The following is a 26392-nucleotide window of genomic DNA, read 5'->3' as shown; positions in this document are numbered from 1 at the left end:
TGGAGATGGGCGGTGTGGGCATTTTGGTGCAGGATGAATTCCTCTCAGAGGTGTGGCTGAGAGCTGAGATGAGGCTGTAGGATCCCACCAAGCTCCATGCCATCCCAAATCTGAGTGAAATGAAACGGGTATGGCTGCTAAGGAAGTGAAGCGTTTCCTTTGGTGTGAAGCCTGAGCAACTGCAGAGGCCAGGCAACCAGCATTTCATTCCTCTCCCACCCTGGGGCAGGCAGGAGCTGGGCCTTCATAAATACAACCCACAAAGAGAAGGTAACCCAGCCACCCCCCTTTCTCAAGTACAATGCTTTGCTTGCTCATTCACATATTCATTCATCCTTTGGTGACCACCTGCTAAGTGCCAGGAGCTATGTTTGGGGCTGGGTAATAGAGACAAGCATCTGAGAGGGTCCCTATTAGAGGAAGTTGTTGGGTGGGCAACACAGACATGTGAACAATGTGATCGATGCTGCAACTGAGGCCATCACAGGGCATATTATGTTGGAAGTTTTTCTATGCCCTTTGGTTGGTGATTTTTAAGCACCTGTGAGATGTATCCCATGATTCCAAAATATGAATGATCACTCCCCTAATGACTAAGTTTAAGACCCCAGACCTGTTGTAATGTGTCTGAAAACTGGTTTCCAAAGTCACCCAGGGGAGCTGCCTGGCAATGCCAAAGTGAGGCCTTTTGCAGCCCCAAACAGGCAATTCTGAGTTAGCCTGATACTCTGACTTTGGGGGCCAAAGTCTGGGCACAGTGCAGCAAGGGTTAACCATAGGAGTCTCTCCACTAAGGGCATAAAAGGAAGCAAAAGGACTCTAACTGGTCAAAATAGATTTTGCCAAGTCTACACATTTGAGTCCATCTACTTCCTCATTAGAGGGGTCTCTTTAGTTCTGAGCCCATTTCAAGCCCACTTGGTTTGCTGGTTTCCAAGCTTATGGCAGAGCAGAGGCAGAGAACTACAGCAGACCTGAGGGGCTTTGGGAGAAGCATGTTCTTAATATATCAAGTTCTGATGGACAAGTTCACGTGGAAAAGAAGCAAGAAAACTCTAAAAACCAGACATGGGGTCCCCCAAGTCCCAGTAGCCTAAGGCTCCTTCCTGTGGGGACAAGCAGTCTTTCATAGCCTTAGAGGTAGAGCAGGATGTTGTTGGCATCTTACTGGCTTGAGGAACAGGTGACTCTGTCCTGCATGGCCAGACCCGAGGGCCACGGAGAGACTGCAGGGTTATCAGCCGCAGTGAAGATCCTGTTGCAGAGCTGGACTCTCTTCTGAAGGTAAAGGGAAGCCATGGGAAGTTCCCAAAGATTTCCACCCTAATGTTTTTGTAAGGTTTGGGGCTTAAGGAAGAAACCTCTCAAAACATCAGCAATCTAAATGTATTATGTGTCACTAGCTTTTTTTTTTTTTTTTTTTTTTTTTTTTATAGTGGATATTTTATTAAATCTAAGAGTTGAAAATTAGGAGAAAGGATGTCCTCAAGCTCAGGAAAGAAGCCAGGAGAGGAATAAGGCCCAACGAGGTCAGAGGGTCAGAAGGTCAGATGGCCAAGAACATGGCTTGCTCCTTCTTAATGGAAAACTCGGACATGATTTTTAACCTCACTTTGACCCTCAAATTATACAAAATCAAATTGGGTATTATTACTGTCTCCAAGAATAATTGGGAATATTAAATAAGACAGTGTGTGTAGCCCCAGCTGGTTTGGCTCAGTGGATAGAGCATCGGCCTGTGGATTGAAGGGTCCCGGGTTCGATTCTGGTCAAGGGCACATGCTCAGGTTGCAGGCTTGATCCCCAGGGTGGGGTGGGCAGGAGGCAGCCAATCAGGGATTCTCTCTCATCACTGATGTTTCTATCTCTCTTTCCCTCACCATCCCTCTCTGACATAAAAAAAATATATTAATTAAAAAAAAAAAAGACAGTGTATGTAAAGTATCTAGCACAGAGCCTGGCATATAGAGGCATAGGGGATGCTCGGTAAAGGTAATTTCTCTTTCTAACGTGGTTTTAATGAAGACAAATTGTAGCTGCCCCGGATACTAAATCAGAAATCTGGCTGGAGCTGCTGAAGCACATTCCCAAGGAATCACTGTGACTCTCCTGGGAGTGAAAGATAAGCAACCAGGGCCCCAAAGGCAAGATGAGGGAAATGGATAGAGTGGGAGACTGCACGAACGAGTACCACAGGGTACAGTGTTTCAGAGCAAGGTCTCTGTTCAAGATCTGCACTGGACTCCAAGATCTTACGAGCTATGTGATCTTGGGCAGGTTACCTAACCTCTGTGCCTCCGTCCCTCAGCGATAAAAGAGATAATGTGATGGTATCTACATCACAGGGATGTTAGGAGGATCAAGTAGGTTAATATTAGCAAGGCCCCTAATGGGCCTGACTCTGTAAAGTGCTTTTTCAGTGTCTGCCGTTGTCACTATGCACACAGGGTTTCACTAGGCAGCCCAGCAGAGTGGTTCCTAGCCAGACTTCGGAGGGGGCCCCTTGTGCACACGCGCTCTCTTACAGTGTGCTAGCACTGTGACCGGAGCGATTTATGTAACCTTCCTGTACCTACATTTTTTTTTTCCACCTGGAAAAGGTGAAAGTAATAATAATACTAGCTCCCTCAGAGGGCTGTTGTTGGGGACAAGATGTGTTCAAATATATAAAGTGTTGCTGAAACTGGTTTGGCTCAGTGGTAGAGCGTTGGTCTTAGGACTGAAAGGTCCCAGGTTCGATTCCGGTCAAGGGCACGTACTTCAGTTGCAGGCACATCCCCGGTAGGGGGTGTGCAAGAGGCAGCTGGTCGATGTTTCTCTCTCATCGATGTTTCTAGCTCTCTATCTCTCTCCCTTCCTCTCTGTAAAAAAATCAATAAAATATATTTTTTAAAAATATGAAGTGTTTAGAAAAGAGTCTGACTTGTATTGAGCAATGAGCAAATGTCAGTTGTTATTATTCCTTGGTTCTAAGGAACCCTGAAGATGATATGGCCCTTCTTTGCTTAAAGAAATATTGAATCTAAAGGATTTTATTTTTTTAAAAATTTTTTTCATCGATTTTTTACAAAGAGGAGGAGAGAGGATGTGCCCGCAACCAAGGTACATGCCCTTGACCGGAATAGAACCTGGGACCTTTCAATCTGCAGACTGACGCTCTACCACTGAGCCAAACCGGTTTCTCTCCTCAATTTTTAGGGTATTTATTTCTGACTTTTAAAAAGAAAACTGTGCCAGCCAGATAGAATCCTTTTTCTCTTGAAGACAAGAAAAACATTTGGATACTTTTTTGACACTATCCTCAAGTCCTTTCCTCCTTATGATACAAGAATGGGAGAGGACTCCTGGGATCATGTAGCCCACACTCAGCCTCCCGACAGGGCTGCACTAACCACAGACAGCATTGCTAACACACGGACTCGGGGCATTTTCCTAATGTGTGGAACCAAGATCATGAGGTTGCCACATTTCCCACTGCCATTTTGATGGTCATCAGCTCAAGGCAGGTTGCTTGCTTTGCATTTTAACTTACTTTGGGGGTTTTAAGGGAAAACTTTAGACGTGGTCCCCTAAGGGGAGATGGAAGCTTTCAGGCTTGGGGCAAGAGACTTGTTTTTCTTTCCTTCTATGTTGTTTCTCTGTAGACACACTGCAAATTGAAGGACAAGGGGCCAGTTATCCTACTGTGATTAAGTGAGTTTTGCTACTGCCGGAGGACAAAGGCTAGATTGACTCTAGATGAATGTTCCAGAGGGCAGGCCTGTCTTTTTATCTTTTCCAGTCCAGTTCTCTCCTGGAGGAGGGGGTACATTAGAACCCATGCCAGACAAAAACTCCAATGTAAGCAATGTTCTTAGGAGGAAAGACTCAATGTACTGGACAAAGAACTTCTAACTACTGACACTTCTTACAAAGGGAGCAAGAGAAGATGGGAAGTAGGGTGCAGATGGGAGTAAGGAAAGTAAGTCCCTAAGAAGGGAAAACAGAAGAAGAAGAAGAAGAAGAAGAAGAAGAAGAAGAAGAAGAAGAAGAAGAAGGAGGAGGAGGAGGAGGAGGAGGAGGAGGAGGAGGAGGAGGAGGAGGAGGAGGAGGAGGAGGAGGAGGAAGAGGCAGCAAAGAAGCAGCTTTGGGCCCAGGAGTCAGTCTGTCAAGATTAGTCGTCAGGAGATATACCCACACTTTTCAACTCAGAGCCAAGGAGCCAGGGCCCAGGACCTGAACTCCCTGTCCAATACAAGCTCCAAATTTTCAGAATCACAATCTGTTAGAGCTGGAGCAGTCCTCTGAGTTCATCTCTCTTACCCGGTGCACTAGCCCCTGTGCACTCTCTCTAAATCTTTCTGTGTAAATGCTTCCTGTGGCAGGAGACTCATTACATTCATTCATTGGGGCAATCCAAACATTCTGAAATTCTTTCTAACCCTATACGAGATAAAAACCTGCTTCCCTGTAACTCCAGCCAGTTTTGTCCTCTACTGGATAACGGGATTCAACCAATGTTTTCTGAGTAACAGAGGCATATGCTAGATCTCCTGCCTTATGGCTTTTTCAAGTTCAGCAACCTGCAAGCTGTGTATCCATTAGCAAGTTACTTAATCTCTCTGTGCCTCTATTTGTTGTCTAAAAAAATGCAGATAATTGTAGAGACCACTTCAGTGCTGTTATGAGGATTAAATAAGGTAATTTGTAGATAATTATATATGATATGAACAGATCATATTTAGTAATAAGTGCTCAGTAAACTTCAGCTGCTGAAATCGTACCATAGATTGTGGGCTCCTCCAAGACACAGACTGGAACATATTTACCTCTGTAACTTTATTGCCTAGCACAAGAGCTGACTGAGTATTTGGTACAAAAAAATTTTTTTTACTGAACGAAAAATAATTAATTGACTAGATCTCTATTCTAGGTAAATCCCAGCATATAATCTTATGTCTGTAACAGTCTTCTCATAAGAACCCATTCCCAACTCCTTCTGGGCCCTCAATTTAGCCACTATTTATTACTACTTAATCCAGAAATACCAACTTCTCTTCCAAAATGGGATGGGGAACCTTGGCTTGAGGCAAAAGTCACAAGAGCCACACTCCAGGCATCAAGTGCCAAGCCATGGAGAAAGCCCTGTATCCTTGCAGGTAGAATTATAAAGTATGATTGAGCCTGGCCTGCATCAACCTGTGAATCAGGAGGTCACAGTTCGGTTCCTGGTTTGGGCACATGCCTGGGTTGCAGGCTCGATCCCCAGTGTGGGGTGTGCAAAAGGCAGCCAATTGATGATTCTCTCTCATCCTTGATGTTTCTACCTGTCTCTCTCCCTCTTCTTTCATCCCTAATATATATAAGTATGATCAATGTGTCATGGCTTATATGTATGAAAAGGTCATGTGGTCCCATGGGTTGCAGGCCTTCCAGAGGGCTAGAGCCTCAGATAGATTTAAGCAAAGAGAAGTACAAAGCTCTTCTGGAAAAACTAGATCAGATGGCAGATAAGATGAGAAGAGGTGGAACAGGATTCCGGCAGAGAGGCTGGGGAGGAGGAGGATCCAGGAGCTAAGCTGGGCCCTGAGTCTAGCTGGAGAGATAGAAGCTTCAGGGATGTCAGCAACACCCTGGGAACACAACTGGACTAGGGTAACACCTCTAGTCCCCAAACAGAAATGGTGCTATCTGGGGAAGGAGAAGAAGCATTAAGGGAAAACTTGACTGGAACTGGGGCCAATAGCAGAATGCTCTACTAGGAAATTAGATATCATGGAGCTGCTTGTTAAAAGTGCTGAGCACTTTCCCACCTATCAACTCGTGCCCACCTCAGGGTCTCCCAAAATCAATAATATAGCGCGTGCCTGGTCAGTGCTGAGCCCAGGATTCAATCAGGGTATTTCAGGCCCCTTGGGTGAACTCCCACCTTTCTTGAGCTTTAAACGACAGACCAAGTGCCTGCTGGCTCTGTTTAAGATACACAGGAGTGGAAACAGGAAGAAGAAAAAAAGTGGGCAAATTTTGACTTAAAAATAACCTTCCCCCCCCTCTCCCCCCCCCCCCCTCTAAAAATCCACACTGCATCCTTTCTGGTGGGATCGAGGAGCAACCCCAGAGTTTGCTACCCTGGGGACCCCTTTTCTAGAGGCTCTCTCCTAACATTTGGCGTTTTTCCACCCCACTGGGGATGAATGGCAGGCAGGGCAGAGCTCCCTCACAAGCCTGGCATCCTAGGGTAGAGCAGAGCCTCCCCGCAGGAGAGGGTATGGGGCGGGGGGAGAGAGAGCCGGGAGAAGACTGTTTATTTGTTTCCCGGAACGCCCTGTTAAGAATCTCGGCAATTGCAGTTAGTGCCCCATCGTTTGGCAAGCAGAGTAGCTTCTCCTCGCCCCCAGCTGCACGGGATCTAATTCGCAAACGCACCATCTTGCATTCAACACTTAAATGGAAAACAAGCAGCCCCCGGGAGGGAGGGAGGCAGGCGGTCTAACTCTGCAAGCGCTTTTCCGAGGGATTTATGTCGCTAGGTCGGTTGACTGGTTGGTGCCCCCTCCCGTGAGAGGATTTCGTGGAGCGACGACCCTCTCTCTCTCAACTCGGATCCTAAACCCCACTCTGGCGGGGGGGATTATACACGGCCATTAAACATGGATAGAAAACGGGATTGGGTTCGGCCTTAGGCCTTGCCAGTATAAAATAGTAACTAAAAATCTGTTCACAAGAGCTCAGATTTTAAAGGGAGATGCTGCTTATTCTTCCCCCACTGGAAACCTGGTTAAAGGAAATTAAGGCCTCTCTTAAAGGTAACTAAGATTAGAGGGCTCGGTTTCCATTCTCCGTGTTTCTGTGGGCCGAACGCCCAGGTCGGTCAGCGAGTTTCTCTCTGGGTGGAATGACGAATTCCTCTCGCCTGAATTCTAAAATGCTCATTTTTGCTTGGTTCTGCAGCTGTAAATGTCTGTTGCCCATGGGGCCCCAATCCTGGCGGTAACGGGTAACTACTAGTGGGAGAAATGGGTGAATGGGGAAGAAGAGGGAAGAAGGGCCGTGCCACTGTGAAAAGTTGGGAGACCTGCGAGGAGACAAGCAACCGCAGTTCCTCCGGGCCTCGGCCCCTTTAAGGGCTTCACTGACTCAGCTAAGCTTCCCCCCTCAGGTCGTGTTTTTTATGAATGAAAAACGTCCTTACATTCATTATATAAACAAGCCTGTGCTGATTGGTCAATGGCCCCCCGGTGCATATATTATGTAAAACAGATCCCTGAGGGGTGGGGAGGGACGTCCCATTGACCAATGGGAGCCTGAGTTGATGGGGCGGCCAGGCTGGATTTGCCCGCAGACAGGGTAAACAAGAGGTGATGGACAGCTAAGGGAGCAGCCTTAAGCCAATGGGAACGCGGCAGGGCTAGGGCGAGGGGCCAATGGCGACGGGCGGAGCAGTGGGCCGCGGGGGGGCCGGGCCAGTGCTCCAGCCTGGCTGGCAGCTGCGGCGCAGAGTCCAGCGGCTGGTGCGCGGAGCGGTTCCCTGTGCCAGAGCGGTTCGGCCCAGCCATTTGCTTAGGCGCCCAGGCCCGGTGCGCGCGTGCGTGAGCGCGCCTGCGCCCGGGGCCGCTGCACGGGGAGAGCCGCCGCCTCAGGTGAGGGCGCGTTGGGGGGCTTACGAGGGGGGAGTCCAGGAACGAGGGTCGGAAGGGCTGATTCATAATCTTCACATCGGGGTGCACTTTTTATTTGAGATGAGTTTCCCTTCCCCCCGCCCCCGGGTTCTGACTGCCCCCTCCTCTCTCGACCCGGTCCGGTTCGGTTTCTGGGAGGCTCCGGCGGGGGTGGCTAACGGTTCCGGAGCGCGTGGAGAGCGGGTTTCCGCACCCCTCGGGGAAGGCGCTCGGGAGCGCGAAGTGCGGGGGCTCCCGGGCGGGGATGGGGGCGCGGAGTCGCCCGGCTTTATAGTCTCCGGAGGTCTGAGAGCCCCGAGGGGACCTGGAGGCTCGCGAGAAGAGACGCTCGGCGGAGCTTTGCAGTGGGGAGGAGGGGGCCGAGAACAGCATGGGGGTGGGGGGGATGTATTTGGGAGGTGATGTCCCAGAACCCCAGGAGCAGTTCAGTGACATTAGGCTTGTGCAGCCTGCGGGATTGGAGGTCGGCCCGGAACTTGCAGGCCTTGCAAGTTTCGGGGTGTGGAAAGTGGACACCCAAGCCCCCAGCGAACTGAGCGTCAAGCTGCACAGCGATTCCCGAGAAATCCGGGAGCATCCAAACAGCGGCCTGGAGATGGTGGGGAGAAAAAACGGGTGCGGTGGTGATGGGGGCGGGGGAGGGGGGGATGGAGCAATGCTGGAGCCTCGCGCAGGATTAGGGATCTAACCTCATTTTCAGAGGAGAGGGGACCTCTGGGGGGGGGGGGGGCGGGGGGAGGTAGAACTCCTCGTTGAGAAGAGGTGCCAAAGGAGGGGTGTTCGGAGGGTCTTTGGTGGGGAAGGGGTGGGATTGGGGGCGGTTGGTAGCTCCGGCGCCGCAGCTCGTTTTTATGAATGTGAGTGACTTTATGAATGAAGCGAGTTTCTTTCGTTGGCTCCTGCTCCCTGCCTGCGGCTTTTTTTTTTTTTTTTTTTTTTTTTCCCCTCTCCCTTTTTTGTGAATGAAGCATTGAGCCTGCTTCCTAAAACGCTGGGGTGAGGGGCCTGCGTCGGAGGCTGGGCGTGCGTTGGGAGTGGGGGCGGGGGCGCCGCCGAAGGAGTTTTCATGAATGGGGAAGGCTGGGAATTGGGTGGAAGTGTGTCTTGTTTTGTGAATGGGGCCCAGCGCGAGGGATCCAGTTACAGGCTGTACCTGATGTGGCTGCCGCGGCTCGCTCTCCCATTCATAAAACCGGGTCCGCTGTGCGCCGCGGGGGAGGGGCCTGGGCCGCTCCGCTGCTCCGCGTTAAAGTTTTCTTGGGGGCACCGAGGAGGACGCGGGGGTTGAGGGACGGGGGGGACAGTGGGGGGGGGGGGGCGGAGGAAGGGAGCAAAGGAAGTGGTTTAAACTCCTGGATGAACCCAACCTTCCCTTCAGGTTTAAATACATACATATATATATGTACTTTGAACACGATTTATCTAGCCCTTGAACTGCGAGGGCTACTTTAAAGATCTTCAATGCCTCTGGGATTCGCATTTTGGCATCCTTCTTTCTTCTATTTAATTTTTAAAAATATATTTGCTCGTCATGGTGAAGTATTTTGCAGCGTATTTTTATCTCGAGTCTCTGAATATATCTTCCCCCTCCGGTTTCCCCCTCCGATCTCCTACCCGTTGTCCCCTACCCCGAGTAGAAATTTACAGAACTTCCAAGGCCAGGATTTAATCGGACAGGTTTTTGAAGGGCACAGAAGACTCATTTCCATGCCCCTCAACGCAGTGCTGGTGATTCTCGGGTTTTGTATACGGGTTGGTGACATTTGATAAAGGGGCTTTTTATTCTGAACGTTTTAGCGATATTTGGAAGGCACGCAAGCAGGCCAGCAGGAGTGTTGTTGGTTTTTTTTTTGTAGGAAGTGATGAACTGGTTGCAGCTTTGCTCCTCTCCCTCTTTCTCTTTGACTGAAAATATCTGATTACTTGTGCCAAAGTGCTGAGAGGAGGCTGACGGTGAAGGGTTTCCTTCCATCCCGCTCACCAAAATTTGATATGATCCACACAGTGTGAAAAACAAATCGGATGGAATTGTCCACTGAGAAAAAGTTCCCTATTTAAAGTTTATATACAAGATAAACAAGTGTTACCCTTACGCATTTTACATTGTTTAAAGTTCGAGAGGGTGGAATTGTTTTTCCCATTTTGTTGACTTAACTGTGTATTTCTTATTTGGAGAATAAAACATTGTTCAGGAAGATGGCACCTTCCTAAAATTGTTGTTTTATTCCTCCCAAATTAGAAAAAGTTCCCTCCTCTCCATTTTAACCCCCAATTTCTCTTTCCAGCCCCAAGATTTGACAGTACTGAAACAAGTTTAATTTTATAATTTTTATGTTTGGGAAGGGGGAGGAGAATGGACATCAGTATAAGGAAAATATTGAATTTTCTTTTCATGGATCTTTTGCTTTTTAAAAAAAATCTGTACGATGGAACTTAGTTTCCTTTATCCATTACTTTTCATAGTTATTTTATTCTTTTAGAAGTTAGAGATATCATAGATATCTCCGTAAGTTGCCATGGAGATTATTTGTGACATTACAGACACACACCTGTTTGGACAGAAGGTTTAAGTTTTAGTAAAGAGCAATGTGAAGATAAGTATACCTTTGGTGGATATATTCATGGAACTATATATAGTGTTTTGCCACTGACCTACAAAATACTTTTAGAAACACTATGTATGTCAGATTCTTAATTGCCAATAATTTAGAATGCTTAAACCCAGTTTTCTACTTCCTGTCACGGTAGTAGAAGAATTAGATTATATATATAACAATCCCAGCACTACAAATGCCTTGGAGAGTCTTCTATTGAAGAGAACTTTAAATCACCCTTTTATAATGAAACTAAGGTGTCCCTCCTTTTTTAAAAAAAACAAAGGAAAGATAATAGCAAACCTATACTCTAATGAGAGAGAGAGAGAAAAGGATGAATAAATGGATTTGCGCTAAGTACACGATGAACCTTTGATGCCCTTACACCCAGCGTTAGTCTGTAAAGCTAGCACCTTGAGTGGGCTTCACGTACCTCAAAGAAAGGTAGTGATTTACATAGGCCCTAAAGAAAGGATGGAAAAATTATTTCATTTCTCTCCCCCCTCTCAGTAAAAATCTCCCAAATTCATATTACAGGAGGACCCCTTCCCCCCAGAAATTACTCAATGCTGAAACCTTTCAAAGTGATATTCAAGACCTTGGAAGCACCATGGATGGGTTTTATGACCAGCAAGTCCCTTTTATGGTCCCTGGGGTAAGTTTCTGTGGCTTTTGTTTTGTCCTCCCTCTTCAAATTCCAGTCTTCTCCTTATTGATTTAGTAACACCACCCCCTTTCAAGACCCCTTTTTTTTACACCTGAGTCTTCACTGTTTGTTTGCCTTTTTTTCAGAAATCTAGATCAGAGGAATGTAGAGGGCGACCTGTGACTGACAGAAAGAGGAAGTTTTTGGACACAGATTTGGCCCATGATTCTGAAGGTAGCGAAGCGTTCCCCTCTGTGTTGTGGCTTCCTCAAGTGGCCCCCGAGGGAAAGCTGCACGTAGATCTCCCCTTCTCCCCCCGCCCCCAACAGAGAAATTCTCATTGTGGTGTCTTCTGTTTTAAATTCTAGAGTTGTTTCAGGATCTCAGTCAACTTCAAGAGGCTTGGTTAGCTGAAGGCAAGTTTCTTGGCTGTCCTATTTTTCCATGTAAAACATTTTGCTGTGCTTTTTAATAAAACGTTAAGGTCTAAAATAAAAAAAAATCTCTTTTTCAGCACAAGTTCCTGATGATGAACAGTTTGTCCCAGATTTTCAGTCTGATAACTGTGAGTACCTTTCTGGCTGCTGTGGCTGATTTGTTCTGAAATTGTTTGGTCTTGGATTATCCATGTCTAGATGGCTTTTTTTTTTTTTTTTCCAGCTGTATAGACAGCATTTTTGGACAGTGGAATGCATTTTGTTTCTTTTAATAAAGTTAACCCCAAAACATTGGTTTCATTCCTTATTGAAATTATTTCTAAAGTGCTTTTATCCTATTGCAGGTAAGGTTTACCGAACATAATTTAACCCTAAATTTCTTATTCTCTAAGAATATTGCAAGGCTTCAAGCTCAAGGTTATAAATTAATTGGCATGGTATATAAGATGTTGGACCAAACATCCATTAACCAGACATTATCTTAGAATGCTTTTTATTTGTTTTATGAATTAAGTCCTTGATGCACATCATGAGCCTGACATTTTATTTTCTTTTCAAGGTGCAGAAAATAATTAATGGAAGGTTCAGTTCATTGTGGCTTCGCCTACCATGTTGTCAGTTTTGTTTTCTACTTCTAAGCTGAAAAGGGATGGTCGCAGGGTGATCTGATTGACTCCTAATTTTCACGTGTTGTCAGTACTTTATCAGTTCAGAGGAGAGTAAAACTACTTTTAAAAAGGTCGTTAAGTAATCATGTCATTGAGATAAGAAATAAGGTGGCCATCTAAAAAGACAGCTCTCCAAGCTGGCAGGGGTGTGGTTAGCTTTGCACTGATCTTTCAGAGCTGTCCTCAACAGGTTTGGGGAGCTTTTATGGTCCAGGCAGAGCTATCAAGGACAAAGCTGGCTGATGAAATTTGAGCAGCACAGGGCAGCTCTAGAGAGCATTAGTCACTGGCGAATGAGCAGGTTTAAGAGAGGCCTGGAGAAAATGCTGCCTCTCTTGAGAGTTGCATCATTGAGAAATTCATGTCTCTTAGTCATAGTTTATAATAGCAAGCACCTGAGGCAGGCAAAGATTCAATTTCTCATTTTGTTCCAACAAATTCTTCCCGGCTTTGTTTTAGAGAGAGGGAACAAGAGAAAATGAATGACATAAAGAGAGAGAGAGAGAGAGAAAATGCTTTGGGAGAGAGGGTGTCTCTGAGTCTTGGTAAAATCTGGGTGTTCTAAACCATTCGATGAAAGATCAGAGGCACCAGCTAAACATTTTTTAATGATAGGTCTCATAGTCGAGGCATAATGCCATGAGACTTTAAAAGGGGATAAACTATAACCCATGGATGCATGGTTACCTTAGCTCTGTCACAGCTTGCTTTGGATATTTGCTTAGGAAAGTAAATGATGTTCATTTTTGCCCTTTGGTTGCTTTTAAGTTGATTGAGAAATTTGCCACTGAAATAAAAATAACCCAAAGTGGGGTGTGTGTGTGTGTGTGTGTGTGTGTGTGTGTGTGTGTGTGGTGTGTGAGTGCACATGCATGCATGAATGCATACATAAGATAAAAGGCAAGATTTGTAATCCCACTCTGTTCCTTGTTGCTAACTTGGCCCAGCCTTTCCAGTTCTTGCTCAGAGCAGCATAAATCGCAGTCTGTTTGGGAGGTGGCTTTCTTGGCAGAGGTTCATTGAAATGCTTTTATGACACTTTTGTTTGTTTCACTATAACCCAAAAGAGTGAAAGGGAGGTGAGATGACTGCATTCAAATTGATTTCATGGGCTAGAGCAGAGGTGCGTTCTTTAGAGAAAGATGTCAGCCACCAGGATTTATATTCGGGGAGATATTTATCTGCAGGAGTAAGCTGAAAGGAAAGAATCAATAAATGGCTTCTGGCTCCTTAGAAGCGAGTAGGAAGTGCTAAATTCTTTCATTAAGTTGTCATACCTAAAATGGAGGTGCTTTGGGAGACATTTCTGCTCACGAAGTGTGCTGTGTTTTTTACCATGTTTGCTTTTTGCTTTAACTTCTTATGGTTGAGCTTTGCTGTCTTTTAAGGATAAGACAGATGGTTGAGTAGCCTTGAAAGGTATTTTAATAATTCTTTCCCCTTCTCTATTATTTCTGGAGATGGACCTTCGAGAAGAATAGATTTTAACAGATCCGCTTGCTTTAGAGGTTAGGGAAGAACACAAATTTGGAATGGTGTATCCTTCATTCATCATCCTTGCTGTTGGTGTGACTGGTTTGACTTCTGTTGAAACTAACAGTGTAGATGCACGGATGCTGGCAGAGCCCAAGGCTGGGCCCACTCCTCTGTGAGTGTATCTCACAGCCTTGGGCTGAGGATCCGCTTCTGCTCCTGTCACTTCTCCTTCCGGAGGAGCCTGTGATTATTCCAGGGGAGTGGGAGAAGCTCATTCATTCAGATTTCATGAAACTTTATAAGTTGGTTTGCATCAACTAGTCTGTGAACTATGAAACAAGCCTGCACTTGGCTTGTTAAAGCAAACCTTTCCCTACTCCAGCAGATCGTTTGAAACAAGCACTCTCCCGTGGCCTGCCCCTTGGAATGGCCTGCCTTCGCTGGTAATGCCGATTTGGTTAATTTTCTGTTGTGCGTGTGAGAGACTGTAGGAGAGACAGAAATGAAATATCATGTGGGTAATAGTCTTTACTTTAGAATTCAGTTTTGGAAACTATGGTGTACTTTCTTCAGAAGCACTTACGAGGTCCACTTCTAAAGAGATGATATTTTGTTAAGTATTCTAGCTCTAGGTTCCTACCCACAAGCATCCATCCACAAGTGTGATTTGAATAAATAAAACCATTGTTCTAGGTCTTATCTAGATGCCCAGCTTATTTCTAGCCTTACTTCACAAATACAAACATTAGTAAAGTATCTCCCACCTGGAAACTCTTAAAGGTCAAATCCAAGGGAAGAAAGAGTGCAACCTATAGCCTATAGGTATTCTGCCAAGGTCTCCCCAGTGTCCCTTGGTCCTGAGAAGTAATCCTGAAAAACCCAGATTGTCTGAGCTGGAGGTTTCTTGCAAAGATAATTCTTGTCCAATCCCTTCATTTTACAGAGGGTCTCGTATAAATACTAGCTAGCTGAAGAGACTGACTAGTGTTAGGCCAATAGCAGGGGTTAGGTGAAATGATAAGAAGAAATTATACAATAATATCCTTAAAGAAGCAAAAGCTACCGAGGCAGGGGGTGCTGGCGGGTTCAGGTGTGCCCAGGGCTCGCCCTCGTTATTTCAAATACCTCCAGACGGCCCTCAGGAGAGCCATAGAGAGACTGCCGGCTGCCTGGTTCAAAACCATGGTTCTCTTTATTCCGTGATCCTGAGAAACTTATTAAATATCTCAGTGCTTTGAGTTTTTTTCATCCAGGACTACAAGAGAGAGAAAAATTATAAAACAGGAAAATTATAAAATGGACATGTTTCCTAGAAGACATATTAGCAAGTTATAGATAAAACTGTGTTATATATATATTCATTATAAATGCATGTGGCTCAATATGGGAATTAACACATAGAGTTACCAAACCAGGGAATCTGGGTCAGTGGATAGATGCATACACATTTTTACTATACATTTTCACAGAATTAACCACAAATCAAAACCATAGACAAGTAAGTGTGAGACTCAAAACCCATAGATTTGGAGTGGGAGGGAGTTATATTGATTTTTCTGAACTGAGTGCTTGAGCATTTAAGGGTATTAATGGATTTTAGCATGTACAAATCGTGTTTTTTAAATGTAGGTTTCAATTTTTTCTATCTTATTTATGTCATTTGTGATATTGTGAATGTTTACCAACATCTCAAATAACAGATATTTTATGCTGGGCAGAGGCATGATAAAAATCTTATTTTAAAAACATGGCCTCCATACTAAGTATAATTTAGAGAACTGTTTTAAAATCTAAGTGACCTTTTCCCCCCCTGAACTGTTATTTTTAAATATGTGTCTCAAAAAGAATGGCTGGACTGGAGGAAGTACGAGTAATTTTCAAAGGACTATCTAATTAACCTGTGAAATTGACTTTTCATAAATACTTTTCATAGATGGCTGGGGAAATAGGATTAACTATTATGACAGCCCTTGAGCCGAAAACACATTGATCTTAGTCCTGTTTCAATGTGAGCTTATTCAGTGGGATTTTTTTTTCTTTTTTTACTATCTGAGGTTGATGTGGTAGAGGCAGTGCCTTCCTTTTGGAGAGAACATAACCATTGGACTGAGAGGTGCTGTAGCAAAACTCTAGGTTTACTTGCTCTCTGGTCCTAGACCATTTCCACTTGAAAGGATCCTCCTAAAGTATTTTTTGTTATAGAAAGTAAGGAAGAAAACTGTAGGCACTTTAAAAATGAGAATGTTGCCCGGCCAGTGTTGCCCAGTGGTTTGAGCATCAACCTATGAACCAGGAGGTCACTGTTGGATTCCCAGTCAGTATACATGCCCACCTTGCAGGCTCCATACCCAGTAAGGGGGCGTGCAGGAGGCAGCCTATCAATGACTTTCTCATCATTGATGTTTCTATCTCTCTCTCCCTCTCCCTTCCTCTCTAGAATCAATAAGAATATATATTTTTTAAATGAGAATGTTGAAGAAGCAAGGGTATCAATTTATCATTTTTGAAGCCAGTAGTTGGAAGGTAGGGAGAAGGAAGAATGCTGAAGAAAGCCGGAGGAAAATGTGGGGTAAAGGGAGATTATTTCACTCCTGGTTACAGTGTATTTTCAAAGTCTCTGTGAGCTAGTTCTGACCGCTGAGAGGGTGCTAAAGGATTGGTGTCTTCCCGTTTTGATAGCGTCCAAGATCCTTAGACCCAAGTCTCTTAAGGAACCAAGACCTAGAGTTTCCATTTAACTTGAAGAGCCATGTGCTTATACAAATCTGTTTTCCTCTAACTTTAACTCAGTTAGGCTTATTAAAAACGATGGATTTTTCTCTGCCTCTCAGATGTCTTCCTGCTTTTAGTCCTCTGATAAAACCTAGGAACCTTCCCAGTCCTTTGTGTTTGGTGAGAACCACCTGGGATGGAGGATTACATCAGGTCTGCCTGGTGGGTCACTTAGGTAGATTCCAGGTAACAAAATCCTGTCATCCCTCAAGAAATTACCATCTGTCCCCTATCTTTCTTCTTTCTTCCCTTTTATAAGATGAAGACAAGCAGTCTGATAAAGCTATCTGCCATTTCTGCCTTCTAGTAGTGTCATTGGTGGTGGAGTTAGGTGGGGTGTGTGGTTCCCTCCACATGTCTCTTAGGTTTTAATGGTGGTCAAGTACGTCCAGGCCCCGAGGCAGACGGCCCGTTGGGCACCCGGCTGCCCTTGAGGCTGCTCCGGCCCCATCTGCGCCCTGGCACACACAGCTCCTCGGCTTGCCATCCGAGGAGCGCGGAGTCTCGTCATGTTGCAGCTCCCGGCGGCTCTTGGACAAGTGCCAGGCATGCTGATGCCAGTACCGGATTAGATTGCTTTTTTAAAAATTTATTTTGTGAACTCATCAAGCTCATTTAACAGAGGCCTTGGTCGTCAGTTTCTATCATTGTCCCATTCCTCTTAGGGGCTCAGCTTGAAGAAGGGACAAAATCCTAGGCCCTAATGTGTGTGTGTGTGTGTGTGTGTGTGTGTGTGTGTGTGTGTGTGTGTGGCCATAATATAAGTACACCTTTGGGCTTGGCAGGTAGGTCATGGGCTAGCAGTTCTCCTCAGGGAAAAAGGCTCTCAGCTCCCGGTCTCTCCCCCACCCCACTCCCAGGAAAGGACCCTGCTTAGCAAATCCAGGAGGCGCCCATGCCTAGAAGGAGAAAGCATCCAGGGGAAAGTTAAGGCAGAGGCTGCGAGATGCCAGGGAGCAGGATAAGATCTAGCCTTTAAAGGGCCAGGTGTTTGAGGCAGATCTGCAGAACAGTCCGGGCATTGATCCCGATTCTGTGGTCAGAAGGACTCGAGAGAAATGCTTCCCAAGCCACCTCCCCAGTTCAGGGAGCGGGGGTGGCAGCGGCAGAGAGAAAAGGTCTTAGCCCAGGGCATTGGGAAAATAGGCAGATGTTTTATGAAAAGAGGAAACGACGAACATTTATTTCCTGGCTTTAATTTTCACAGAGTAGTGTGTTTCTCCTTGAAAAAAAAAAAGTCAGATTGGCAGACTGGCTTCATGCGATCTCTCTCAGGGCGGTTATTGAAGGTTTGGAAAAAATTTATCGAAGAAACCAAACCAGTTTTGAGCCTTGTACCTTCTCTTACATTGTCCTTGGTGTAGCCCTAGATCTCCACTGCTCTTCCCCTTCGATGTCGCCTGGGTGTTCAGAGGGGATTATAAACCTTCCAGGCTGGACGAGGAGCCAGGAAAAGAAACTGGGAATGGATGTGTTCATAGTAGGTAGCGTGCAGCCTCCCCCTCCGCAGCCAGAGAATCTAGCAGAGTCCCCAGAGACCTCTCCCCGGGGGCCGGGGGGGGGGGGGGGGGGGGGGGGGGGGACCAGGTGACTCCCGACGTAGCAGTTGGCAACGAGTGCACCAGCCAGGAGTCTGGAAAGGCCAGCAGCTTCTAGAGAAAGCTGTCCTCTGATGCAGACCAGCTCTCCCCCGGGGGCAGGAGAAATGCCGCTGAAGTCTGTTTCTCTGGGCCAGTAGCGACAGTCCGATTAGGAACCGGGCTGTGGTGCAAGATAGTTTTCTCCTGCCCCTCCTCCCCCTCTGCCTGGGGGCACTCGCCGGCCCCCCTGGGAGCAGACTTGCACACCCTTGCAGATTTCAGCCCCGGTCTGAGAGCCCTCTGAATCGGAGGGAGGGAGGCTGCGGAGCGGGCAGGCGCCTGCAGCGTCTGAATTTCTTACATAAACACAGCTCGCTGGGCGAGCAAGCGTCCCCGAGGCGACAGCTGGGCTCTGCTCCGACCGCCCCAGCGAGCCGAGCTGCAAGCCCCCCTCTTGCTGAATGGAGCATTCCAAATTGGTTGTGAATGGAGGGCGGGGCTCCCTCGCAGACTTTTTTTTCAATGAATAACCAGACCCCATTGTGTAGCCTTGTGGAAAAACAACCAACTCGAACAACACTGGGACTGTTGGAAATATGCTTGTGATTGGCAGCTTGGAGGACCTCCAGCATGAGTTTCCTTTGGCTTCGCTGCTGCTGCTGCTCCCTGTGCTCCGAGCCTGAGCCTGGGCTTTAATGGAGTTTGGAGTTTTCTTTCAAGCGCTGGCTTTAACCCCTCCACTGCCGGGCTGGGGGCTGTATGGGGGAAGGGCTGCTCCTGGCCAATCTGGGGGCCTCTCCCCTCCACCCCCCCCCCCTTTCATGGTCTCCCAGGATGCTGGTAGACTGTAGCTGTCTAAAAGGAGTGACAATAGGAGTGGGTGGTTTAGCTTCCCTAGAGGGAGAGGTGTTGAGACTTGATCTGAGGATATTACCCTTTTATCTCCTGCTTCCCCTGGGGCTGGGTCTCTAGCTTCCCAGTGAAGTTTCCCGCCCATTCTCCTGCTGCAGGCTCCCGTGTTCCCTGGGCCTGCAGGATGGCTGTTTGCCTGCCCCCACTCCACCCTCCCGTGCAGGTATTTCTTGTTCAGGCTTTCGCTTTAACATGGAAGCTACAAAGCTGTAGTTTCTCTACTCTTTGGCCTTCCTTCTCCTCATTAATTTCCCATTGTGGTCAGATAGGTGTCATCTTAAAGTGACGCGTCCCAGACTAGTACTCAGCTATAGGGGAGCCCTACCATGGCTGCTTCTTCAAATGAATATCCAGTACCAGAAAGAGCCCAGCCTCTGAGCAGCAACCCCAAAGCCAGGGTAGCCCCACCCCAGAATGAAACCAGGTTCTAGGGGTACACTAGCCAAGGTAACACTCCCTAAGCATCCTCCAGGATCTTGGCTAGCGCCTCACAGACTACCCGAAGAGCTGCACGATGCACATAGAAGGGACAATCCTTTAAACAGCAAAACAAAACTTCATGTTAATCAGTGCCATTTCCTCAGGGTTTTGTAGAGGGCTCTTCTTCGTCCCCAATCCTTGTCCTCGCCACCAAAATTTGCATCTGTGTTCTGCCGTAAGGAGGTTTTTTCTTCTGAAATCGTTCCCTCCGTATAAGTTGGTCCTTCTCTATTAAAAGAGTAACAGGCCTGGGCAGCTTGTCCTTTTGTGAGAGAGTCTGAAACCTCTCAGGAGGTAACCCTAGATATCAGCTGTGTGAGAGGATGCTGGTGTTTGTGCCTGCTGAGGAGGACTTCAGCTTACATAAACACTTTTCAGCCCAGGGCCTGGAAGCGCTTTGTAATTGCCTGAAAGGGCACTTAATGAGGGTCTTTCATGCTTTTCCCATAGAAAGGGTAGACTAGAAAAGGGAGGGGGGGTCTGTTCTATGTAACCACCCCGCTGTAAAGACCAGATCCTGGAATGCCTCCCCTTAAATTTCCTAATCTGAACTTTGGTAGAGAATAATTTAGTGTTGAGGGATACCTCGAGTTAGAACATTTCTGCCCCTCCTCAAGTCCCTTTTAATTCCTTTCCTCACCCACCAGCCTGGAATCTTCTTTCAAACTTTAAGTGGTTGCCTCTTAGAATAGAAATCTGGAGGATTAGGGAGAAAGCAGCATAGGGTTTTAATGTGCAGTATTGGGTATCTTGATGCAATATTAAACTTCGTCCCTGCTTCCCAATTTCCATTCTGTTGACACAGGAAACAAATTCTCTTTGGCTCTTAGTGTCTCCAATAGCAGAGAATCCCTGCCTTGTGTTTCCTCATGCCTGTCCCAACCATTGCACCTGCTCTGTACACAGCCAGTACCTAGTGGATGTCTTTTGCACCCTACCACATTCTCTATTTAATGTTCCCTTCCTACACCATCTTTCAACAGCCCCCAAGTCCAGCCTCTAGCTGGTAGGGAAGTAACTCTGTAGGGGGATCTCAAGACCTGAGTGCTGAGAGTCCTTGGGATTACCTTAGAGATAAATAGAAAAGAGCTCTGAGGGCTACTGCTCCTTTTCCGATGCTCCTTTTAAACACACCCACCAGCCAAGTCTTCCTAGGAATACATTTAGCCTTCGTGCAGCTAATGCCGTGTTTCCCAGAAGGAGCATGTGCGGGAGAACAGCCACAGTTCAGGCACCCTGACACCCTCGAGTGGCTGCTTTGGGCGGAGGGCTATAGATAGAAGGAATGGCGAGAGGTGCCGGTTCCCCCCTCCCTGGGATTTTTCTCCTGTCAGGTTTTAAAGATGAATTTTAAATTGGAAGATAAATTTTTCCACAGTGCTTAGATCCTATTTCAAGTATTCCCTTTACTGCCAATGTAAATGAGAATTACATAAATTGGAAATAAATTATAGAAGGGATGTGAGAGAAGGTTTCGTCTTTGCATTTCCTCCCCCCCCCCCCTTTTCAGGAAAAAATGCCCTGTTTCCCCTTTACCTGATGGTGCCTTCCACCGGGAGCAGCCCTCCGTGGGAAACGCTAAGGTTCACCCAAGGCCCACGGTAGGGGAAGCCATCCCGTCATCTCTAATAGCACTCCAGTGGGGAGGACAGAGCTCTCTGGGCCTCTTTCTCAGCTGTGAAAATTAAACAAATAGTTGTCTATCTTATTGGTAAAGACTGAACATTTATTAAAAATTTTTGAGCAGCCAAAACCGGTTTGGCTCAGTGGAGCGTCAGCCTGCAGACTGAAGGGTCCCAGGTTCGATTCCGGTCAAGAGCATGTACCTTGGTTGCGGGCACATCCCCAGTAGGGGGTGTGCAGGAGGCAGCTGGTCCATGTTTCTCTCTCATCGATGTTTCTAACTCTATCCCTCTCCCTTCCTCTCTGTAAAAAAATCAATAAAATATACTTTTTTTAAAAAATAAAAAATAAAAAATTTTTTGAACAGCTGCCCCAGGAAAGTAGATGGTATGTATCATTTGGCCCCTCCTTTTGGCTTAAACAGGCCAGTCAGTCACCTTCTCGTCCCAGCAATCACTTCAGCTGGAAGGTAACCAAAGACCCCAGGTGGAAGCAAGGTCTCGCAGCTGCAGGTCTGAAAAGATCCATCCAGCCTGTGGCAGTGGAAAGGGGCGGTGCATTCACAACCAGAGGAACCACTTCCTTCTGTCTTGACTCTCCTCGAGGTCAGCTTTGTACGGGCGGACAAGCCTTTTATTTGACTATCAAATGCTTGGGTGTCTCCATAACCCACAAGTTTGGGGGGGTGACATCTTACACAATTAGAAATATTCGTCCTGTACACGGTGTTTGTGTGAAAGAGCCCCATGTCTATGAATACACGAGCCCTGCCTCCTTTCTAAGCTCCTTTTCCTCCTTTTAATTTCTGGCTCTCACATTCAAAGCCTCTGGGTTTCCTTGTTCAGAATTCTGAAGTAGCAAGCCTCAATTAGTAGCATAAATGAGTTCTTTGAAGAAAAGGCACTGCACAAATCTAACCTATACTTCCAAAATAATTCTGAAGTGTGGAGACGGTGTGCTCTTAAAAGAAGTTTATCTGAGTTTGAAACAAAAAAAAAACAAACAAAAAAACACCCTCTCTACGACCATTGGTATGAAATTATCTTCTTTAATTGATAGCAGAGAGTTTTCTGTTTGGAAAGGACTATTTGAAAGGTTTGCAGTTTCGTGCCAAGAATGAGATGCAGCTATTCCGTGATAGACGCTCGTTTCTAACCAGTTCCCCATCTGTGAGTCAGGACATTCCTGGTTTGGTGCATACATTCCTCGTTGGGCCCCTCTTCCTAGCACAGCCACTTCTTTTAGGAGGAGGAGGAGAGAAGAAGCATTAATACAAAGAATCTCTTTCCTTCTATTTTAGCCAGACTTAGAATAGAAATCTTAAAAAAAAAAAAAAAAAAAAATCACTCGTGTCATTATTGTTAGTACTGATAGAGGTGAAGTGAGGACAAGGCCAGCATCCCAAATCCCATTTAGCAACTGGTCCTCCGAGTGGATGACCAAGAACATGACCAGCCAAATTCTTTCCCCGGATAGACTTGTCCTTGGACCACTGGTCAGCCTTGAGGACTCTCCTTTCGGAAGGCCCATTGTCACCCCCGCTTCTTCCCCGGCTGAGGAGCAGCTTCCAAGCTCCTTGCAGCTGAGAGGGGAACCGCCTTGAGGGCCAGTTTTGCTCTTTTAGCCAAAGCTGTCCCATCAGGTCCTCCAGGACCAGGACCGGGGTGTCATCCTTGAATTGGATCACATTCCTCTCTGGAGGGGGAGTGAACAGGTAGGGGAAGCCTCGAGCTCCCATGAAGGGCAGGACACCCTCCCACCCCCGACATTTCAAGTGGTAAGCCTGAGCGGCACTATTCCACCTTTTGAGTCGCAGTTGTACATGATACAGTGACTTCCCAAGCTGACTTTCATGGGGGAAATTTGATTTTGAAATAACCATGTGCTGGCCTGCCAACCAGCTGCTACTATTGTTGAAAGAGGCAATGGGGAGAGGAGCGAAGGAGAGAGGAAATGTTGGGGGGGGTGTTCTAATCATTGAGCTGGGACTAGTAGGAGCAAACCTCTAAATCACCTCCTCTCCTCCCCATTCTATGAAGCCACTAGATAATATAAACATACTGCAGTTTAAATTGTACGATCCCAGCAGTGTGAAGAATGCCCGAATAAGGCCCTGTAAAGTATAATCCCCGTGTTTGGTCAGCCCCCACCCCTTCCCACAGAGAAATTAAAGTCTCGTTATACGTGTAAAACCATTATTTCTATCGTTTAGCCAGAAGGACTTTGTTTTGAGGTTCAATGGGAGCTGCAACGGGGGTGGGGGGTGGGGGGGTACACCTTATGCTGAAACCGCTAATGTGCTTTGGCATCTCTGGAGCTGGGCTTCTCCACTGTCGAGTCTGTCTTGTAGCACATATTCCACATTCCAGAGAGCAGCGAGGGCATAAACTAGCACCAGCCTTGTGCAAACAAAATGTCCAGACACGTCCCTCTCCACGCCAACATGAGCACTGACGCATCTTGTCATCCAAGCACCAGTCCTACGTCCCGCCAGCATTTCCCCAGAGAAAGGAAAGTTCTACAAGCCCAATACATTTATCTGTGGCTCCATGTAGACCCATGTTGCTGTTGTCAGCTCGAGTCCATAGCAGAGATTTAGGGTTATCCGAGATAAACAGAAAATGGAAGAGAGGCTTACAGGGAACAGCCTTGTGGTTTCAACTCCTCCGTGGTATCGATCCTGTTGTCTGATTAAAACCCGGGTGGGAGAAACTCTATCGGGAGCTCTAATTCCTGTTTTCTGGGAGAAATTCCGCTGCCTTTGCAGGTGGCCTCTTAGAGTTGTTTCAGGTACTGCTCTCTACTAATGCTGTTTATACAGGGGTTGGCAAAAGTAGGTTTACAGTTGTCAGTATGCAAAACACAGTTTACACTTGTATTATTATTTATTACTTATTGTATTACTTGTATTCTTTGCCATATTATTATTATTTTATATTCTTACAATTTATCTTTTAGGTAATGATGGCTGGTAATTTAATCTACTTTTGCCCATCCCTGCGAATTTTTTATATTGGACTATTTTTCTAAGCTCCCTTTACTTTTATTTTTATTTATTTATTTTTTAATCCTTACATAAGGATATTTTTCCATTCATTTTTTAGAGAGAATAGGAGAGAGAGAGGGAAAGACAGAGAGAAATATTGATGTGGAAACACATCAATTGGTTGCCTCTTGCATAAGCCCGGACCAGGGTCAGACCAGGAAGGAGCCTGCAACCAAGATACGTGCCCTTGACCAGAATTGAACTTGGGACCCTTCAGTCCACAGGCCAATGCTCTATCCACTGAGCCATACCTGCTAGAACTAAGCTCCCCTTGCTCTCTATTGTGAGATGTAAGGCTTTGGGATCTCCATTACCAGGATTCTGAAATAATTGGAGGCTCTGTGCATGGATCTGTGCACTGGTGGGGTCCCTCAGCCTGGCCTGCAGGGATCGGGCTGAAGCAGCTCCCCAACATCCCATGAAGGGTCCCGGATTATGAGAGGGCACAGGCCAGGCAAAGGGACTCCACCAATGCACGGTCAGGGGAGGGGAGGGACTGTGGGAGAGCTCAGGGGTATTCGACCCATCTTGCCCAGTCCCGATGGCCAGACCCCAGCAGCAAGCTGACCTACTGGTCAGAGCATCTGCCCCCTGGTGGTCAATGCGCATCATAGCGACTGGCCGAACAGTCGAACAAACCGTTGGACACTTAGCATATTAGGCTTTTATTATATAGGATCTTCTCATGGCCCTACTAAGCCTGTTTTTTTTACCATCCCCGTTGTGAGTTGAAAGAGGGCTCTCTGAAGACAGTCTCCACACTATCAAGTAAGTACCTATCATCTATACTAATAAAAGGGTAATATGCTAATTAGACCAGGAACCTTCCAGACATCCTTCTGGAGAAAGCCATGGTGGCAGGGCCGAGGCAGAGGCAGTTAGGGGCAATCAGACCAGGAGGGGAGGGTAGTTGGAGGTGATCAGGCTGGGGTGGGGAGGGTGCGGTCAGTTGAAGGCGCACAGGCCAACATGGGGGGCCAGTTGGGGGTGAGCAAGCCCGTAGGCAGAGTGGTTAGGGGTGATCAGGCAGGCAGGCAGGTGAGCAGTTAGGAGCCAGTGGTCCCAGACTGAGAGGGAAGTCCAAGATTGGAGAGGGTGCAGGATGGCTAAAGGAAATCCCCCCCACACCCGAGCACGAATTTCGTGCACCAGTTTTATAATAAGTTTTATAATTAGAGCTCACCAACATGGTATTCCTGGCTTGCATCCCAAAACAGATTCCAGCTCTTGAATTTCCAAATACTTGGTATAAATTTCCATCTATTCTGATGGGCAAGAAAGGTGTCTTCCTCCCTCACCTCTTTTCCCACTGGACCAAGACCTGGCTCCAGTCTCCTTGGTTATTCTTTCACTCTGGTATTCCTCAGCATTTTTATGCAGGATCATCAAGTCTTAAGTCTCGCTCTCGGGTTGATCCTGTTTCTATATTAATGTAACCCTAACCTTATTGGTTCGCTCTATCTTTTCCCATAGCTTATGTCAGAAGTTCAAAGCCTTTTTTCTTTACTTGTTCTTTTTTTAAGCTAATTATATTATCCCAAGTTTCTAGCTCTAAATCATGAAAAATAGAGTGTGTTTTTTGTTGTTGTTCACACATCAACTCCTGAAGCCTCTCTCCTGCTGACTGTAGGTTTTTACCACAGCTTAGGAGAAATCTGATTCCTGGAACCAAATGTTCCAGGAACTAGCTTTATCAGTTGCTAATTTGGCTTTTTTGTTATTTCTTGTACAGATGATATTGGACCCTATAGGAAGGCCTTCTAGAATTGTTAACTAATGAATTCTGCTTCCTCATGTTGAAACTGACCCCTAGGGCCCTGAAATAAACCATTAGCAGGATAGTATTTGGGTCCTTACTGAGAAAACAGGACAAGGAGGAAATTACCTGGAGTAATCCACACCATAACCCCACCCACCCTTCACCACCACCATGGTTAATCACCAACCTAAAATTCTGAATTCTATTGCCTCCCATCAGTCCTGAAGAGGTCGTTTCCTATACTTACTGATACCAAATTCTACCCCTTGCTTGCTTCTTGTAGGACTTTGTCCAGGAAAAATTCAGCTTTTCTTGTAGTTTGAGATTGTAGAATGTGCCTGCCGGAATCTCTGCCCCTGTATGTGGTATGCTTACCTAGATTTTGGCTGTACGAGATGTTTGTCATATTTACCGCGAGTTACACAGAAAGCCTTGATTCCACATGAGAGTCCTACATCCATCCTTGATTCCCAGAATATAAATGTACAGAGGATTCTCCCACATACTTTCTTCCCACACAGTGTAGGTCTTCAGCTCCACATTCCTTTCCGATCTTTTAGGCTGACAAGCGAGGTTGGACCAGTTGGAGCCCCCAGAAACACTTGTCATTTTTCCTTAAGGCTCAGAGCACCTATGATAAGCCCAGGCACCGAGATTTGGGGAAGCACACAAGGCTTGTTTGGAAAGGTCAAGAAATAATTAGGAGCGCTGCCTTTGGCACTCCCCTAATTCGGGATTCCA

The 26392-nt window shown here is 46.4% G+C and overlaps 1 protein-coding gene across 2 annotated transcripts in view; it reads left to right on the top strand.

Annotated features, from left to right (window-relative positions):
• Positions 1–7436: 7436 nt before the first annotated feature.
• Positions 7437–26392, top strand: part of ETV5 (ETS variant transcription factor 5) — a 60138-nt gene continuing 41182 nt past the window's right edge. Inside the window, exons 1-5 of one of the 2 annotated variants that reach the window (XM_045583767.1) lie at positions 7437–7619; positions 10790–10907; positions 11045–11132; positions 11267–11314; positions 11413–11463. In XM_045583767.1, the coding sequence (XP_045439723.1) occupies positions 10863–10907; positions 11045–11132; positions 11267–11314; positions 11413–11463 (232 nt within the window). In that variant the 5' untranslated portion in view covers positions 7437–7619; positions 10790–10862. The remainder of the gene's footprint in view (positions 7620–10789; positions 10908–11044; positions 11133–11266; positions 11315–11412; positions 11464–26392) is intronic. The other variant, XM_036445548.2, reaches the window with a different exon arrangement.

Source organism: Pipistrellus kuhlii, unplaced genomic scaffold (genome assembly GCF_014108245.1).
Source record: "Pipistrellus kuhlii isolate mPipKuh1 unplaced genomic scaffold, mPipKuh1.p scaffold_m20_p_2, whole genome shotgun sequence".
Lineage (NCBI taxonomy): Eukaryota > Metazoa > Chordata > Mammalia > Chiroptera > Vespertilionidae > Pipistrellus > Pipistrellus kuhlii.
The sequence above is the reverse complement of the archived record's forward strand: the minus strand, read 5'-3'. Positions and strand labels throughout refer to the sequence as shown.